This window comes from Arabidopsis lyrata, assembly GCF_000004255.2.
Source record: "Arabidopsis lyrata subsp. lyrata unplaced genomic scaffold ARALYscaffold_4, whole genome shotgun sequence".
Classification (NCBI taxonomy): Eukaryota; Viridiplantae; Streptophyta; class Magnoliopsida; order Brassicales; family Brassicaceae; genus Arabidopsis; species Arabidopsis lyrata.
Window position 1 is genome coordinate 22,081,839 of NW_003302552.1, and position 17,974 is coordinate 22,099,812.

Sequence of the window (17,974 nt, forward strand, 5' to 3'; positions counted from 1 at the left end):
TTTTGACTTCTTAATGTAAATTTAGTATTTTTTTTGGTTTTTTTTCAAAAGTTTTTCAATTCTTTTAAAAAAAAAACTTTTTGTTTTGATTTTTTACTTCATTTTTTTTTGTTTTTAAAAATAATAAATTAACATGACGTTGTGAAAACTAACCGGATTTTGGATCCCGCCATTTAACCGTGGTCGTTAGCGATTCCACAAATCCAACATGTTTTTCACATCTTAATGTAAATTTAGTATTTTTTATATTTTCTTTTCAAAAGCTTTTCAACTTTTTTTTTTTTTAATTTTTTAAAAAGTTTTTCAACTCTTTTTTTTTTTAAAAAAACTTTTTGTTTTGATTTTTTTCTTCATTTTTTTAAGTTTTTAAAAATACTAAACTAACATTGACGTTGTGAAAACTAACCGGATTTCGGATCCCGCCATTTAACCGTGGTCGTTAGCGATTTCACAAATCCAACATGTTTTTTCACATCATAATGTAAATTTAGTATTTTTTATGTTTTTTTTTCAAAAGTTTTTCAACTCTTTTTTTCAAAAAAAAATGATTTTTTTCTTCATTTTTGAAGTTTTTAAAAAATACTAAATTAACATGACGTAGTAAAAACTAACCGGATTTTGGATCCCGTCATTTAACCGTGGTCGTTAGCTATTCCACAAATCCAACATGTTTTTCACATTTTAATGTAAATTTAGCATTTATTTTTTACTTTTTTTTTCTTCAAAAGTTTTCAACTCTTTTATTTCTTTTTTTTTATTTTGTTTTATTTTATTTAAGTTTTTTATAAATACTAAATTAATACGTTAACGAGGCTTGATTTGAGCTTCAACAACCTCTTTGGTCCTGTTCCGGTGAAACTCGCTGGTGCTCCTTTGCTTGAAGTTCTCGACATTCGTAATAACCCTTTGCCGGCTTCGTTCCCTCTGGTAATTATTTCTTTTTCCTCCAGATTCATAAATTCTTCAATTTGCTGAATGATTAGAGTTGACCATTCCGGTTAAACCGAACCGAAAACCAATCCAAAAACCGTATCAATTCTTAATGTTTTGCTTACTTGTTTCTGATTATTTTGGATTTTATAGCTTTGAAGAGGCTAAACAATGGATTCCAGTATTCAAACAATCACGGTTTATGCGGAGATGGGTTCACGGATTTGAATGCTTGCACCGGTTTAAACGGTCCGAACCTAAACCGGCCAGACCCAACAAACCCAACGAATTTCACAACCGTTGACGTGAAACCAGAATCAGCAGATTTACAACGAAGCAATTGCAGTAACAATAATGGCGTGTGTTCATCAAAAACCTCAAAGTCTTCACCTTTAGGAATCGTCATGGGTCTTATGGGTTCAATCCTCGCAGTTGCAATCTTTGGTGGTTCAACATTCACATGGTACAGACGAAGGAAACAAAAGATTGGAAGCAGTCTTGATGCAATGGACGGTAGGATTAGCACTGAGTACAACTTCAAAGAAGTTTCTAGAAGAAAAAGCTCTTCTCCATTGATCAGCCTAGAGTATGCAAGTGGTTGGGATCCGTTAGGACGAGGACAGAGCAGTAACAACAACAGTGCATTGTCTCAAGAAGTCTTTGAGAGCTTTATGTTCAATCTTGAGGAGAATGAGAGAGCTACTCAGAGCTTCTCTGAGGTTAACTTGTTGGGGAAGAGTAATGTCTCTTCGGTTTATAAAGGTATCCTTAGAGATGGTTCTGTTGCAGCTGTAAAATGTATAGCGAAATCGAGCTGTAAATCCGATGAATCCGAGTTTCTCAAAGGGTTGAAGATGCTGACATTGTTGAAGCATGAGAATTTAGTGAGGTTGAGAGGATTCTGCTGCTCAAAAGGACGTGGAGAATGTTTCCTTATCTATGAGTTTGTCCCCAATGGTAATCTTTTGCAGTATCTTGATGTGAAGGATGAGACTGGAGAGGTTCTCGAATGGACAACTCGAGTTTCCATCATTAATGGCATCGCCAGAGGTTGGATTCTGCGATTCCTTCTTTCGCAAACCAAATTCGGTTTTTGTATGTAAAAATCTGATGTCTGTTTTTTTTTTTTTTCTTTCAGGGATTGTTTACCTACATGGAGAAAATGGAAACAAGCCTGCAATAGTTCACCAGAATCTATCTGCAGAGAAGATTCTCATTGATCATTGGTATAATCCTTCTCTTGCGGATTCCGGTCTTCACAAGCTTTTCACGGATGACATCGTTTTCTCGAAGCTCAAAGCAAGTGCGGCAATGGGATACTTAGCTCCTGAGTACATAACTACAGGGAGGTTTACTGATAAGAGCGACGTGTATGCCTTTGGTATGATTCTGTTGCAGATACTGAGTGGTAAAAGCAAAATCAGCCATTTGATGATCTTACAAGCTGTAGAGTCAGGAAGACTGAATGAAGACTTCATGGATCCAAATCTTCGAAAGAACTTCCCGGAAGCAGAAGCAGCTGAGCTCGCTAGACTTGGTCTTCTCTGCACCCATGAATCCTCAAACCAGAGACCATCCATGGAAGACGTTATGCAAGAACTGAACAAACTCGCAGCGAATTATTAGTTTCCGTTTAACAAGATTCTTGCTTTTAATGTCCAAGAATTGGCATACCAAGGTTTCAGAATATCACCATTCCCCTGATGTTAACTCTGTTTTTAGGTTCAGTGTAACAATCTTATCTCCTTGTAACTGTAGCTGATGTACTTAGGCTGTAAAAACAATCACTTTTCAGAAGTTTTAGGTGATCTTGTGGGAAGTGTTTTTTTCAGACATATCTTAGCTGCATCCAACCAACATGTGAATATGTTGTGACATTGTCTTCATGTATGGGCAAGGAATTGCAGATTAGGTTAAAGCTCTTGAAAATATATCGCTGCACAATCGTTTTATCTACAATGTATTGGAAACTTCAATGCTATCTACAAAGAACTCATGGACTCTTCCATCGAGCTCAATCCAACTACATCCAGGAATTTTCTCTATCTTTCTTTCCTTCATCATCGTTCTAACTCTACGAACATCCTTCCACATTCCAAAACTAGCATACATGTTAGAGAGAAGCACATATGAGCTCGGGTTATAGCCAGCCTGCAAAATAAGGTGTTTCGCGACAAGCTCTCCCGTTTCAAACTCCTTGTGGTGACTACAAGCGGTGAGAAATGTTCTCCATATGACATCATTTGGCTCAATTGGCATTTCCTCTATTAAGTTTTTGGCTAGCTCTATACTACCGGATCTCGATAGTATGTCGACCATACACCCATAGTGTTGCAACCTTGGTTCTATCTTGTGTTTTCTCCTCATGAGCTCAAAGCAGAGAAGGCCTTCCTTCACTAATCCAGAGTGGCTACAAGCATTTAAAACTCCAACAAAGGTGATATCATCTGGTATTATGGAGAGTCTCTCGATCTGCAAGAGCATATTGAATGCGGATTCTCCAAGACCATGAACAGCTAGCCCACCAATCATAGCATTCCAGTGATCAATGCTTTTGTTTTCGATTCCCTCGAAAACCAACATGGCGTGTTGTATGCTTCCGCATTTCGAATACATATCAATGAGAGCAACGCCGAGTTTTCCACCTAGATAGAATTGTTTCTCCACAATATACAAATGCATATCGGTGGCTTTCGATAATCGGCCAAGCTGAGCAATTGCAGAAAGAATGATTACCAAAGTCGTTTCATCGGGTGACAAGTGACTCTCCTTTTCCATGTCGTTAAATATTTCAAGAGCTTCCATGTGACACTTGTTTTGAACATAACCAGCCATCATAGAATTATATGCCACAACATCTCTAAGAGGCATTTGGTCAAACAGAGTCTTAGCCTGATGAACAAAACCTAACTTTGCATACCCATCAATCATGGTAGCACAAGTAACCACATCTCTTCTCGGCATCACATCAAATAAACCCTTAGCATCCTCGATTCTTCCGTGTTTTACATATCCATCGATCATTGAGTTCCATGAAATCAAGTCCTTCTCAGGCATTTCAGCAAACAGTTTTGAAGCTATGTTAACTCCTTCTGATGTCTGAGCATACCCACTTATCATAGAGTTCCAAGATATCAAATTCTTCATCTCTCTTGGCATCAAATCGAACAATTCACGCGCGGATTCGATCAATCCGCATTTGACATACCCGTTAATCATGGAATTATAAGAAACAGAGTCTCTCTGCGGCATTCTATCAAACATCTGGCGGGCAAAACCTAAACAACCACATTTCAGATACAACCCAATCAAACAATTCTGTAGAAACAAATCCGACCAAAGTCCAGTCTTTCTCAAAAACCCATGAATCTGCATTCCTCCTTTTACAAAACCTAGCCTCGAACACGCTTTAAGAACAAGTGACAGTGAGAATTTGTCCACGGAAACACCATTCTCGAGCATCAAACAGAACAAGAGCAGAGCTTGTCTCGGATCCTTTCCATGAGAGTGAGACTTGATCACGGCGTTCCATAAAAATGGATCCTCCATCTCTCCGGGTGAAAATGAACATACGTGATACTCGTGGAAGACACAACGCGCGAATTCAGCGAGATACGGTCGTCGAGAAGCGGCAAAAGCGAGAACAATCCTTGTAGTGAGATTAGAGTTTTTGATAATTCCCGTCTTAATCAATCCCCCGTGGATTTTGTTCACGTCATATGAAGTTTTGCAGCTTCCAAGGACTTGAATGGTGGATGAAATCGAACACTCCATTGTTGAAGACAAGTATCAGTTACGTTCTTCTGTTGGAGATAACCGGATTGGGTTTATCATCGTTTTAACGGCTAGTATGTAGTAGTCTCTGATTCTAAAGGAATAAGTTAAACGAAGTCGTTTAATTTTGCTTATAAGCGGGCTTACTAAATAAGGCCCAATAGTATATATTATTAGCCCTAACTGAAGCCCAAAACCTGCAAAAGGAAATTAGGTTGCCCAATAGTATTGATTGTTTACAAACATCGAAACAAAGTAGCTTGGTTTAATAAATCGATTTATGTATATCCTCAACATAAACAATTATGTACTTACTTCTTTGTTAAACTGATTTTTATTTCATTCTGGAGTTAAATTATTACATGATACGTAGTAACAGAGACATTCAAGACACCAAAATAAAATATAATAGAAATTTTTTGAATTTGAAGGATATTCCTTTCCTCTAAACGAATTGAATTAGATCTTTGAGTTTAAGTTGATTATATTATTATGTCACCAAATAAATCTGTACGAAATAATATATGTATAGAAAATAGAAAACTGATAGTGTGATAATAAGATATTGTCAATATCGTATTGATAAGCAAGTAGTTGATAAGCATTGACTTCCTTCATAACTCATTGTCAGGGATGGAGTGGTACGATATATCGTACATTTTTCTCCTTTATCAAATTGATTTTTTTTTTTTTTTTGTGTGAGAATCAAATTGGGTTTGTTTATAAACTATATAATATGATTTCAATGCGTAGTTGCAATTTACATATCGTGCGTCTTTTATATAAAACGAAAGCGCTATTTTGTCGTCTACTCAATCGTTAGTTTAACTAAAATCATGTCAATTGAGGCAGATTCAATTTAATTATAGCTTAAGAGTGCTTTAAAAAAAAAAAGTGCTTTGCTCTACATTGGGTTGTTCGTAGTATTTCTGGAGCCATGGTACAGGGCTACAGGCATGTCTCGACCAAAATAGTATACTGTAGCTTAATATTAGATTTAAGTTGCTATATTTATACAAATTAAGTTCATAACTACTCATGGTCATGGGCTCTAGTTCTTACGCATTTGGGCTCACATGCACATTGTATACTTACTTTTTGTTTGCAATTCCAGCAAATTTATCAATAACCTGATGACTATATGTCTACATATGCTAATGAGATTAATATAAATTTTGAGTGATTTTAATGGCTTAGTTATTTTCACCATATAATTTCATTACGAAGTGATTGTAAGACTTTGATTGGTGGATTTTAATCATTTTTGATAAATCAAGCTAGGATTTTTTTTGTTTTGATTCATATTTTTTGACTAAGACAAAATTTATGATCTTTTCATATAGAATGAACTTAGTAATTTGTAGATATCTTCAAACTTCAACGAATCTCATATATAATTTTATATTGCAATTTACATATCTTTGTCGCATACCCATTAGCTTATGTGGTACGTGCATAATAAACCAAAATAGCCGGCGATATATTACGTTATATAATTAATTCTTATATATATAACCTTTTATTATACATTCGTTGGTTGGCACAATGAAAGCGAGTTCCAAAGAAAAACCATATGGATCGTCATTAAGTTGAAATAACAAAGGCTAAAATCAAAGATTGAGAATTTAGAAAGAAAAAAAAATCTAAGACCATCTCATGTAAGTATTCAAATTGTCTCACCAAGTCCACAATATCAGCAATCAAAGTTATCCTTTGATTTAGTAGTACACGTATATTTTCACACTCTAACCTTTTGACGACAATGAAATAAGTATCAAAATTCAGAAAAAGCATTTAACTAGCTAGTATTATAACAAAGCCAATGGTTAAATTATTAATTATCACTTATGTAATATAATTCATGTCTAAATAGCTTTTACAGTAGGTATATATTGATATTGTTTTTACATTAGATTGTCAAAATAGTAGACTAACGCAAATCGACGACATAAAATTCTCGATTTTTGCATAGAATGGAATTTTTTTTTAAAAAAAGTAGATTTACTGATTGAACGACCAGTAACAGATATTTTTGTATAAAAAATGGTGAGGATAAATAAGGAGTAATAAATGGAAGCAACGAGACCAATTGACACGTTGTTATTAGTGAAAGCAAATGTCAACGCTTCGTTTGTCCATTTATAAAACCTAACTACTTTCTCCTTCTTCCCAAATCATCAAACTCCATTTCACTTTCACTATGAAGCTTGTCTGGTCGCCGGAAACTGCTTCTGACGCCTACATCGACACCGTTAAATCGGTATGCCTTTTAACTAGATTACATATGTGTGTATATAGAAATATTTTTTTTTACTTTATTTAATTTTGCATGCATATATGTGTGTAGTGTAAGAGCTACAAAGAATCAGGAGTGGCGGAGTTTTTATCAGCTACGGCGGCTGGATGGAACGCGAGGCTGATCGTTGAGACATGGTCACGCGGCGATACAATCGCGACTAGCGTCGGACTCGTGGTTGCTGCAACTCACACGTGCGGAAGACACGTGTGTATAGTAGCTGACGAGCAATCTAAACTTGAGTACGTGTTGGCCATGAGAGGAGTCGTTACGATGGAGACGACGGAGGTTGTGGTGGTCGGAGAATCTGTTGAGAACACGATGGAGGAGTTTCCCGGTGTGGATTTCTTGGTGGTGGACTCGAAACGGCGAGATTTCGTTAAAACGCTAAGGTTTGCGAAACTGAGCAACAAGGGTGCCGTTTTGGTGTGTAAAAACGCCACGCAGAGAGCAATCTCTGGGTTTAAATGGCACGATGTGTTGAAAGGAGGGACACGTGTAGTTAGATCCGTGTTTTTACCGGTTGGGAGTGGTTTGGATATCGTACACGTGGGAGCTACTGGTGGCCACCAACGTGGTGACTCGAGGATGCTTCCTAGCCGTTGGATTAGACACGTGGATCATCTATCGGGAGAGGAGCATTTGTTCAGACGCTAAATGGATTCCTCTTTTACCCTTTTCCACCACTTCATTTTGTCAGTGTCTAAAATCTAAAATGATGTATATATATACGTTACAAAAACTTGAATAATTTTCCATACTCGAAATTTATTATATGTTGCGTTTACCGAATGTAAATTATTGACATAACGACTTCTAACAACATTATTTGATTGATGCATGGTTTCCTAATGACCAAAAAAAACATAAACAACATAAACAGCTCCCAGACGTCCACTGGTGGTACAGAACAGCAAGCCATGCCGCTGTGCTAACCGCCGGATTCTACAACCCGAGCAACCGAGATGGTTATGCTGCAATTGCATCTACACTTAAGAAGCATGGTGCCACTCTGAGTTTTGTATCTGGAGAAGTGCAAGTTCTAAACCGTCCGGATGATTTATCAGGAGTATTAGGAGAACCTGAGGCAGTAGCTTGGCAGGTAAAGAAAACACAGCATATCAGTTTCTTAAGCCTGCGCTTATCAGTAATCACCAAAACCTCAAAGCTAAACTTATTTTTTTGCAGGTGTTAAACGCTGCGTGGGACAGCGATACATCGGTTGCTCGAGAGAACTCGCTTCCTCGCTTCCTCGCCATGATAGAGTTGGGTATAACAAAATGTTAGAATTTAGATAGCGTTAAGTTTCGGAACGATCCAGATAAACTCAAATCGTATGGGCTTTATTATTGGGCTAACATTAAGATAAAAAGATCAGCACCGACATAGTCCCTCCTCCTAATGTAGAAAACCAGAAGGTCCCACATCGACAGTAGCAGGAATCAGCTGTTGGCATAATATTCTATAAATAATCAGTACCTCAACTAGCAATATTCTCATAAGGATTATTGGGCCTTTGATTAATGTCAGGCCCGAGATCGTTAATACTGAAACATTTTTCAGTTAAGTTTAACATTTTTTTTTTTGGTTTTTTTTTTTGTTTCTACTCCTTTTTTTTTATAAATACTAAATTAACATGACGTTATGAAATCTAACCGGATTTTGGATCCTGTTATTTAACCGTGATCGTTAGCGATTCCACAAATCCAACATGTTGTTCACTTCTTAATGTAAATTTAGTATTTTTTTTGTTTTTCTTCAAAAGTTTTTCAATTCTTTAAAAAAAAAAACTTTTTGTTTTGATTTTTTACTTCATTTTTTTTTGTTTTTAAAAATAATAAATTAACATGACGTTGTGAAAACTAACCGGATTTTGGATCCCGCCATTTAACCGTGGTCGTTAGCGATTCCACAAATCCAACATGTTTTTCACATCTTAATGTAAATTTAGTATTTTTATATTTTCTTTTCAAAAGCTTTTCAACTTTTTTTTTTTAATTTTTTAAAAAGTTTTTCAACTCTTTTTTTTTTTAAAAAAACTTTTTGTTTTGATTTTTTTCTTCATTTTTTTAAGTTTTTAAAAATACTAAACTAACATTGACGTTGTGAAAACTAACCGGATTTCGGATCCCACCATTTAACCGTGGTCGTTAGCGATTCCACAAATCCAACATGTTTTTTCACATCATAATGTAAATTTAGTATTTTTTATGTTTTTTTTTCAAAAGTTTTTCAACTCTTTTTTTCAAAAAAAAATGATTTTTTTCTTCATTTTTTAAGTTTTTAAAAAATACTAAATTAACATGACGTAGTAAAAACTAACCGGATTTTGGATCCCGTCATTTAACCGTGGTCGTTAGCTATTCCACAAATCCAACATGTTTTCTCACATCTTAATGTTAATTTAGCATTTATTTTCTATTTTTTTTCTTTAAAAATTTTCAACTCTTTCTTCTTTTTTTAAAAAGTTTTTTTGTTTAAGGTTTTACAAATACTAAATTAACATTACATTATGAAAACTAACCGGATTTTGGATCCCGCCATTTAACCATGGTCGTTAGCGATTCCACAAATCCAACATGTTTTTCACATTTTAATGTAAATTTAGCATTTATTTTTTACTTTTTTTTTCTTCAAAAGTTTTCAACTCTTTTATTTCTTTTTTTTTTTTATTTTGTTTTATTTTATTTAAGTTTTTTATAAATACTAAATTAACATAACATATCCCGTCATTTAACCGTGATCGTTAGTGATTCTCCAAATCCAACATGTTTTTTTCACATCTTAATGTAAATTTAACATATACATCCCAGGATGACCAGCAACGCAAATATCTGCCTATAGAATATCAGGCATTTCATTCACAATAACACAGAACTCACCATCATAATCAACAATAACACAAGCACTCCAAAGAAAGAGCGTCTACGGTCTATCACAAACCCTGATGCTAAATTTGGATTTCCTCTTGTACCCTTTTTCCACCACTTCATTTGAATGTGTGTACTGTATATACGTTTGAATAATTTTACTTTTTCCATATACGTTTGTATAAACTGTATTTTGTGTTTTTACATGAATGTAAAATTATTGACATTACAACTTCAAAGATGCATCTGCAACATTATTTGATTTACACACACAGAATGATACATGGTTTTCTGATGATTCATTCAATGTTGATTCGAACAACCTTCTTAGCTCCAGTTGCAGATCGGCTTGAACCAGTCTGACTTTGGTCTGTTTGGCGACCACTTTGGTCAAGAGCTGGAAGAAGCCACCCTCCAAAACTATGATCAGAGCCTGTAACATTGTACAGAGAACAAAAACAAGACAGTAAAACGGACTCAAACTTCTTGATTCTTAATTTGAGATCAAAGATTAGTTTTGAGATGAAGAGTTTTGCTAACCAGTGAATTCATGTTTGGCAAGAGATAAATTGTCTTTCCATGCTTCCTCAAAGCTACTTAATTCGTCTGAATAAAAAAAAAATCAAACAAACAATCTTTTATAATCTTTCCATTTTACCTTCAAAGAACTTTAACTTATGATTAGGCTGTGTAGATTCTGCAGACCTTTATCAAGGTTGTGAAGAGTCTGTGTCGACTCTATACCACCAGTTGAGTTAAGCTTCCTAGTAACTGAATGACCCTGGATACACCAAACCAAGAGTCTCAGTCTCAAGACACATCTAAAATTGAAACTTGGTGGAACCAAGAAGTGATGGAGCAAAACATCCACAGGGTAATCAATCACCTTATCATTGATTCCTCTGGAAATCCTATGAGTGGCTTCACCGGTAGTCTTATCGGCTTCTTTGCTTTCCTCTACCACCATCTAGAAACAGAATCTGATTAGTATGCGTAAAAACTTCCATTAAAATAAAGGGTCGAAAAGAGAAACAAGCTTACTCCATCACTGCCTTTTCTTCTGGTTCTAGTAGATGTATAGTAAGCACCATCTATGCCACCATATGTAACCTTAGAGATGTGATGTCTGGATGTGTTAGCTCGAGATTGCGTACCTTCTCTTCGGTTGAAATCACTCCTTTGATTCACATTCTGAATCTTCCTCTCAGCTACAGCAACAAGCCAAGCAAATCACACAGACCACAATCATATATAATCCGAAAACAAAGTTTATCATCTAATCACTAGTGGTAATTACCATCAGAATCATCTTCAGGGTGCTCAACAGATGGTTGATTCACTGAACTAGCATGTTCTTGATCATCACTACCAATATCTTTCCTTTCTTCTACTTCTTCATCAGATGGTAATTCTTCAATTGTTAAACCTCTTCCACCATTGTTCTTCTGTGCATAACTAAAGGAAGCACCTGAACCAAAGGTGTTGGTTGGTTCGAGCAAATCCTCAAATGGTCGAGAGAAGAATGGATCATCAAAAGGATCTCTTCCTCCAAACAAGCTACCTCTAAATCCTCCAAAATTTCCAAATCTACCACCAAATGGATCACCCATTTTTGTAATTCCTCTTTTTATCTCTGCAATCTTTTTGTATAAAATTTAGTAACATGATCTCAGAAACTCTTCTCTATACTCATCAAGCAAATCTCTGTGAACAACCTAAATTGAATACAACAAACTTCCCCAAATCTCTATCTCTCATAGGAGATTCTTATATAGAGTATATAACCTATCCTTCTCTAAGAGAATCGAAGAGTTAGAACTAGAGCTAAGAAAAGAGAGTACCTTTGAGAGAATCCGAGAAGAACCCAGAAATTCCAGAGACAGAGTACTCTCAATTCAAACGACAAATTAACATCAGTCTGTTTTTTTTATATAACCTCAATTCTAACAGAAAAGAACGGCTGAGATTGATACACGTGTCATTTTACCATAACCTAGAAGGTTCTCCAGCATTCTTCATCCTTGTGAATTTTTCTTTATTTTACCACAAAAATTCAATGGCAAGCATTGAAACCAGGGTTTTAACAAAAGGAATAGACTATAAGAAAAGTGAGTGACTTAACCGGAGGGAGGATTCTATTCAACGTGAGACTGGCTCTACATTTATAACTACAATCATATTCATATGCAAACTACAAAATATCATCTGATTTGCCCTTAGTCTCAGCGTTTTCTTCTATCAGTGGGACGAAACGACACCGTGTAATGCGAGAAGCGACTCTTTTAAGTTAAGAGTAGATATTACTCCTCCAAAGTCATTTCCTATCTCTGTCTCTGTCATCTCTAAGGTATTGTTACAGTAAAGAAGGCACCTTTCTTCAGAAATCTTGGGAATCGAAGTCCGGTTTGGAAGGGTATTCGAGTCCTTGAAGTTCCGGCATTCGTCTTAAATCTTCTTCTGAGTAGGCTGGAATCAGCCAGTATCTTTTATCCATACCAAACACCTAAACATAACCCCCAAAAAGATATTAGAACATGAACATGGAAGAGAAAGAAAGAACTTGATAAGTACAAAACTCGATACCAAATCAAAGTCTACACTTACTTGTTCAAAGTTTTTCTTTCGACCAAGGTCATATGGCCATTTTGGACTTGTTTTCTTCTCATATGCCTGTTCACAAAGTCAATACACCAAAGAAATATTAACCATGTGATGCAACAAACTATTAACAGGCTAGCAAAGAAAAAGAAAATAACATGTACCTCTATAGTTGTGGTATTGGCAGCAACCAACGAAATGTGCATGATTAAGAAACCCATAACGCTTAAAGCAAATGCCAGGTTTAATACTGCGGTAATGATGTGAAACGTTGTGAGATCAGTGGATAGGTGGAACCGAGAACATCAATTAAACTGCTAAACATAATAAGACTGAGAATTGGAAACGTACCAAATGCAAGAAATGTAGTAGCAAGAGTGCCTGGGGTTCCAGGTATCTCTTCATCGCTAAAGAAAGCTATAAAGTGTGGCATGAGAAGTAGAGTCACAAGAGTTGTTTCCAAAAAGGTGTAAAGCTGCATTTGAAACATTTTTAACACACAAGACTTAGTTAAGAGTCATGACACAAAGAGGAAGAATTTCTATCATTTGATGGCATAAACAGACATGAATGTATCCTATACCCAAAAAGTACTCTAATTTTGGTAAGAGACATCAAAGGAAACTCTTTTGGCACAATTCGACTTTAAAATCTGGAGCTAACTAAAACGTGTGAACCTTTTCTATGGACAACAGCAATGCAGCACAGGGATCACAACAGCAGAAGGAAAATGACTAATAGATCAAAGTTAGACTTACCAAGAAAAGAAGAAAATACTTATAATTAAGCGCCCCGACACAGCTCACAACCCAAACACAATGGTGGTCCATTTTCAACACACATCGACCACCTGGATTTTATGTAAAACACATTCAGCTTCCTGATACTCCTTCAACAAATGCTATAACGATAAATACAGAGAGACTGAGAGTGTATGTCTGTGACTGGTTCTTACAAACAGAGCAATGATGGCAACGAGGAGGTTTAGGTTGATTGCATTTTCTACAAAACCGAGTTCTTTGGTTGGAAGAATCAGGCTGTAACACGCAAAACTCCAAACTGTTTAACGCATCAGACTCGCCTCGTTGTTCCTCGTCTGAAGCTAACCTCCAATTAGGAGGCACAACACCAGGATCAGTAAACACAACAGAGAAATAGCTCCACAAAAGCATTGCCAACTGCATCAATAATAACAACACACTATCATAACTTTCTCAGAAATTCAATTACAAAAATTACTTGAAACCCAACAAAACTATAATGAAGAATTCACCAAAGTAGGAAGCTTTTGTTGGATTAACAATGAAATCAACAAAATGGTAGATGAAGGGTTTACCAAAAAGTGGAAAAGGATTATAATAGCAAAAGCAGCAAGAGAACCGAGACCTCCATCTGATAGTGTAGGTCCATAATTGGTCCAAACGACGGCGTAATAGGTTACACCAACAACCCCTAAGACCAGAAGGATCATGATCGATCCGAGTCCTCGTAGAGCTGTACAGAATTTGAAGACGTTCCACGCCATTGTAGTACCAGATCTATGCATACTCAATCACGATCGCTTGGAAAAAAATCTAATCTTTCCGGTTTCTGGATCCGTTTCTTTGGAAATCGAATTCGAACGAGGAATTTAAGATTCAAAAGGGTTTCTGGGACATATGTTAGTGAGAAATCCCAGATGCAGGATTCATCAACGAGGACGAAGCTACGAACCTGACAAAAAGTAAAAATTTGCTACTCCAAGATTTGTTTTTCTCTTCCACTTTCCTTTTTGAATTCTTCTTTTCATACGTCATTAATTCATTTTCAACGATTAGTTATTATCATTAATTTTTTGGTCAACGTTGTCAAATTACTTTCACGGAGCCTAGAGTGTCATTTACCATACTCTTATTCAGTTCTTCTGTTGTTTTAAAAGAAAACTATTGCTGGTTTGTGTTTGTAAATATGGTTTGATTTCACTATATAACATCAACCATAGAGGTATAAGTTATTTTCAGACTCCATCCAAGTCCTGCAACCCGACTATAATCTGATTTCAGGACCGTTACCGTTTTATGGATGCATTTCGTGTTCTGATTGACGAAGTTGTTCCTCAACTGAAACTCCACTATCAGGGTCTTTAATCCATAAATTATTTCTGATGAGTTAAAAATCTTATCATTTTGTCACCATTTCAAAGTAAAAATATCTACATCTATCTCTGGTTAATTAGCCATTCATCCGAAAATATTTATCGAATACTGGTTTAGCACGGTAACGCTTATCAAATCGGAAGTCCTTTCACCAAAAACTTGTTTAGACCAGATATGAGTCATAATCGGACGATGATCAGAACCCCAAAAACTACTTATTCCACAACATGATGAGTGTGGAAAATAAATTAACGCAAGCCAATGTCTATATTGCAAAATAAAAATAAAAATTATGAGAGCTTTTTGAAACCACAGCTGTTTCTTTCCAAAATGTACTCCAAATAATCTTAAGAAGACTTTCATAAACTCCAGTAAATGCTTTCTAAACCAGTTGAAAAGTTTCATAAGAAAATTGCAATATATTTTTCTATTTTTGCCATTTGTAGGGTGTTCATATCTATTCTTGTTCTACTAGAAAGTGCATGCAGTAAACAAAGACATATAATAGAATTGTTTTATTAAAAATTGATAAATTTGAATGATTCAGCTCTTTAAAAATATGATGGAAATCTATGATTTTTGAAAAGTTGTTTCATATTCAAATAAGACTATAATTTGAAAGAGTTACAAATTAATAGTAGTTGAAAAAATGTAAGAAATTAAAAAAAGTTAGTTTTAAGTGAAATAATAAATTCATCGAACCAATAACAAAAGAAGTTATATAGAATCTATAAACTATAACAGGAGATCTTTTTTCTTTTGGTAAAGATACCCTTATTAACCTCGTAATTGTATGAGTTTTTTGTGTACAGGCGAGGTTGTTAACGCCTCGTTCATTTGTCTTGTAGCAACCATATGAGATTTCCTCTTTTACTATCTACTAGCTGGCAAGCAAAAATTAATTGTTAATTTTTTATAAAAAAAAATCTCCCTCTCCTGCGTCCTTTTTTTTTATTTTTCCTTATCATTAATCATGTATGTACACACGAAAATCTAGTGGCCCCCACAAACCAAGGAGAGTGTATTATATACTAGTAGTACGGAATAACTGAATTCTCGCAAACCCATGCATGCATATAAACAAAACACTCAGGTGATCGATCAAGGATCCTTATTCTCTCAGAAATCCTTCTAAATTTTCTCAGGGAAAGTCATCTTTCCAGATTTTCTCAGGGAGAAAACGATCGCTATCACTTCTATCTCCAGCTCTTCAATAAATAACCTCTAATCCCATGCATATCTCGCCCACACAACTGATTTTTCCTTGGCTTTTGATCGCTAATCCTTCTCTGTTCTCTCTCCCATTAAGTGAAAGTCAAGTTCTCTCAGATTTGGGGAAAAAATGAAGGTCCGTTTCTGTTTCCCTGCATGAATACATTGTTTAGGATCATCATTTACTTGAATGACGACGTTTGCTTACTTTGGAAGAAATGCTCGCTCGCTATGAATCTTTGATGATCTTCTTTGTTTTACCTTTCTTTTATCGTAGATTAGATGCTTTAACTCTATCATTGATGATCCGATCTAATTACAACCAAAAAAAGTATGAAAAGATTGAGATGATCCGATTTGTTTATTGGTTCTTTTCGTATTTTGTTCTTGGTTTTACTTTTCCGTTCTCGTAGATTCAGCGAATTCACTCTATGATTAATGGTGATCGATTTTACAACCAAAAGAGATCGAGATGATTTCATTGTTCATTGGTGATTATTGAAATTTGTTCTTAGCTTTACTGTAACTTATCGTAGATTAGATGTTTCATTCTATGGATAATGATCGATTTTTCATCCCAGAAAAAAAAAAAATGATTCGATTGTTTAACCGTTTTGATGATCGTAATTTGTTCTTAAGTTTTACTTTTCCTACTCACAGACTTAGCATGACTAATTAAAATTTATCTTTATTCATAATTTCTAAATAGGGTTAAATCCGAAATTACCCATTGAAAACGTCACGGTTAAAAACGGGCTCTTCTTCTTTTCTTCTAACTACTTGGTTCAAGTTGTATTCTTTTACAGGCCCATCTGTTATCATAATTGGCCTTTTTGTTATATGGCCGAGTCTCGAGTTTTGAAATTGGTTCCTTCTTTTTCATTTTTCTTACACAGGTATTTTCTTCGGTCATCGCTCGACTTCTCCGTTCAAAAGCAGAACACCGTGTCCCAGAAAGCAGATCATTGGCCTCCCGTGCTTGGATTTCTACCGGGTCCCTTACTGATCACAACTACTTCACCAAAGTGGATAGGCTGTGAGTACCTTTGTCTATGGTTTTATTTTAACTTGCATCATACGACTTGTTGGTTATGTTTCTGACTTTAACTTGCATCGCAACTTTGACATGTGATGCATTTACAATCAAATTCATTTTTAAATTTTCAGTGAAATTGTGATGCGAAAGATTTATGCAGAGTCTCCATTACCTCCTGACCGATTGCGCATATTGCTTCAATCGGTTTCCAGACTCTTTGAAGAACAGTTTAAATATGGAGCTGTAACTACAGGAGAGTCACTTCATTGCCTGAGCATTAAGCTAGGTATTGAATCCTGTATTCATAGGTCTCTCAAAAAACTGTATGGTCGGATTTCTACTGGATCTCTTACTGGTCACAACTACTTCACCAAAGTGGATACGCTGTGAGTACATTTGTCTCTAGTTTAATGTTAACTTGCATCATACAATTTGTTGGTTCTGCTCTTAATCTTAACTTACATCACAACTTTGACATGTGAATGCGTTTACAATCAAGTTCATTTTTAAATTTCAGTGACATGGTGATGCGAGAGATTTCTGCAGAGTCTCCAGTACCTATTGACCGATTGTGGCTATTGCTATTATCGGTTTCCAGACTCTTTGAAGAACAGTTTGAATATGGAGATAAAACTACAGGAGAGTCAGTTCATTGCCTGAGCATTAAGATAGGTATTGAATCCTATATTAATAGGAGTATCAACAAACTGTATGGTCGGATTTCTACCGGATCTCTTTCTGGTCACAACTACTTCACCAAAGTGGATGCGCTGTGAGTACCTTTGTCTCTGGTTTTATGTTAACTTGCATCATAAGATTTGTTGGTTCTGTTCTTAATGTTAACTTACATCACAACTTTGACATGTGAATGCGTTTACAATCGAGTTCATTTTTAAATTTCAGTGACATGGTGATGCGAAAGATTTCTGCAGAGTCTCCTATACCTCTTGATCGATTGAGGCTATTGCTACAATCGGTCTCCATACTCTTTGAAGAACGGTTTGAATATGAAGTAACTACAGGTCAGAATCTTCATTGCCTGACCATTAAACTTGGTAATGAATCCCATATCCATAGGGATCTCATCACAATGTATGGTAGGCAGTTAGCAATACATCGAGAA

General features: G+C 35.6%; 4 protein-coding genes and 1 pseudogene across 6 annotated transcripts; 2 read left to right on the forward strand and 3 right to left on the reverse strand.

The window, feature by feature from the left end:
* Positions 1-801: 801 nt before the first annotated feature.
* LOC9318073 lies at positions 802-2,765 on the forward strand (annotated as a pseudogene). Its single transcript, XR_002332839.1, has 3 exons — positions 802-927; positions 1,084-1,980; positions 2,069-2,765. The product of XR_002332839.1 is annotated as a putative receptor-like protein kinase At4g00960 (transcript).
* A 73-nt stretch (positions 2,766-2,838) lies between these two features.
* On the reverse strand, positions 2,839-4,844 carry LOC9316243 (pentatricopeptide repeat-containing protein At2g45350, chloroplastic). The gene has a single exon (XM_002881961.2). It carries the CDS (start codon positions 4,702-4,704, stop codon positions 2,884-2,886), a length of 1,821 nt encoding a protein of 606 aa, XP_002882007.1. The 5' UTR covers positions 4,705-4,844; the 3' UTR covers positions 2,839-2,883.
* Positions 4,845-5,912: 1,068 nt separating this feature from the next.
* LOC9318074 lies at positions 5,913-7,823 on the forward strand. Its single transcript, XM_021027168.1, has 2 exons — positions 5,913-6,964; positions 7,052-7,823. The coding sequence occupies exons 1-2, from the start codon at positions 6,905-6,907 to the stop codon at positions 7,655-7,657; spliced, it is 666 nt and encodes a 221-aa protein (XP_020882827.1). The 5' UTR covers positions 5,913-6,904; the 3' UTR covers positions 7,658-7,823.
* Positions 7,824-10,011: 2,188 nt separating this feature from the next.
* LOC9316244 lies at positions 10,012-11,860 on the reverse strand. 2 transcript variants are annotated; one of them, XM_021028932.1, is made up of 7 exons: positions 11,712-11,860; positions 11,168-11,503; positions 10,912-11,078; positions 10,757-10,837; positions 10,576-10,651; positions 10,411-10,476; positions 10,012-10,303 (listed from the first exon to the last, which is right to left on the reverse strand). In XM_021028932.1, the coding sequence occupies exons 2-7, from the start codon at positions 11,478-11,480 to the stop codon at positions 10,170-10,172; spliced, it is 837 nt and encodes a 278-aa protein (XP_020884591.1). In that variant the 5' UTR covers positions 11,481-11,503; positions 11,712-11,860; the 3' UTR covers positions 10,012-10,169. The 2 variants fall into 2 exon arrangements, with proteins under 2 accessions (XP_020884591.1, XP_020884589.1); XM_021028930.1 differs by having other exon boundaries at positions 11,168-11,510.
* A 44-nt stretch (positions 11,861-11,904) lies between these two features.
* On the reverse strand, positions 11,905-14,221 carry LOC9318075 (probable protein S-acyltransferase 14). Its single transcript, XM_002881963.2, has 7 exons — positions 13,805-14,221; positions 13,424-13,646; positions 13,227-13,318; positions 12,820-12,943; positions 12,633-12,718; positions 12,475-12,540; positions 11,905-12,373 (listed from the first exon to the last, which is right to left on the reverse strand). Exons 1-7 carry the CDS (start codon positions 14,012-14,014, stop codon positions 12,248-12,250), a joined length of 927 nt encoding a protein of 308 aa, XP_002882009.1. The 5' UTR covers positions 14,015-14,221; the 3' UTR covers positions 11,905-12,247.
* Positions 14,222-17,974: the final 3,753 nt, after the last annotated feature.

Bases quoted from the DNA above. Each gene is read 5' to 3' on its own strand.
- LOC9316243 (XM_002881961.2), bottom strand. From the start codon at position 4,704: ATGGAGTGTTCGATTTCATCCACCATTCAAGTCCTTGGAAGCTGCAAA.
- LOC9318074 (XM_021027168.1), top strand. From the start codon at position 6,905: ATGAAGCTTGTCTGGTCGCCGGAAACTGCTTCTGACGCCTACATCGAC. The intron at 6,965-7,051 runs GTATGCCTTTTA...ATATGTGTGTAG, and splicing joins ACATCGACACCGTTAAATCG to TGTAAGAGCTACAAAGAATC.
- LOC9316244 (XM_021028932.1), bottom strand. From the start codon at position 11,480: ATGGGTGATCCATTTGGTGGTAGATTTGGAAATTTTGGAGGATTTAGA. The intron at 10,838-10,911 runs GTAAGCTTGTTT...TTCTGTTTCTAG, and splicing joins GAAGAAAAGGCAGTGATGGA to ATGGTGGTAGAGGAAAGCAA. The intron at 10,652-10,756 runs GTGATTGATTAC...TGGTGTATCCAG, and splicing joins CCAGAGGAATCAATGATAAG to GGTCATTCAGTTACTAGGAA.
- LOC9318075 (XM_002881963.2), bottom strand. From the start codon at position 14,014: ATGCATAGATCTGGTACTACAATGGCGTGGAACGTCTTCAAATTCTGT. The intron at 12,719-12,819 runs GTACGTTTCCAA...TCATTACCGCAG, and splicing joins TACTACATTTCTTGCATTTG to TATTAAACCTGGCATTTGCT. The intron at 12,541-12,632 runs GTACATGTTATT...CTTTGTGAACAG, and splicing joins CCAATACCACAACTATAGAG to GCATATGAGAAGAAAACAAG.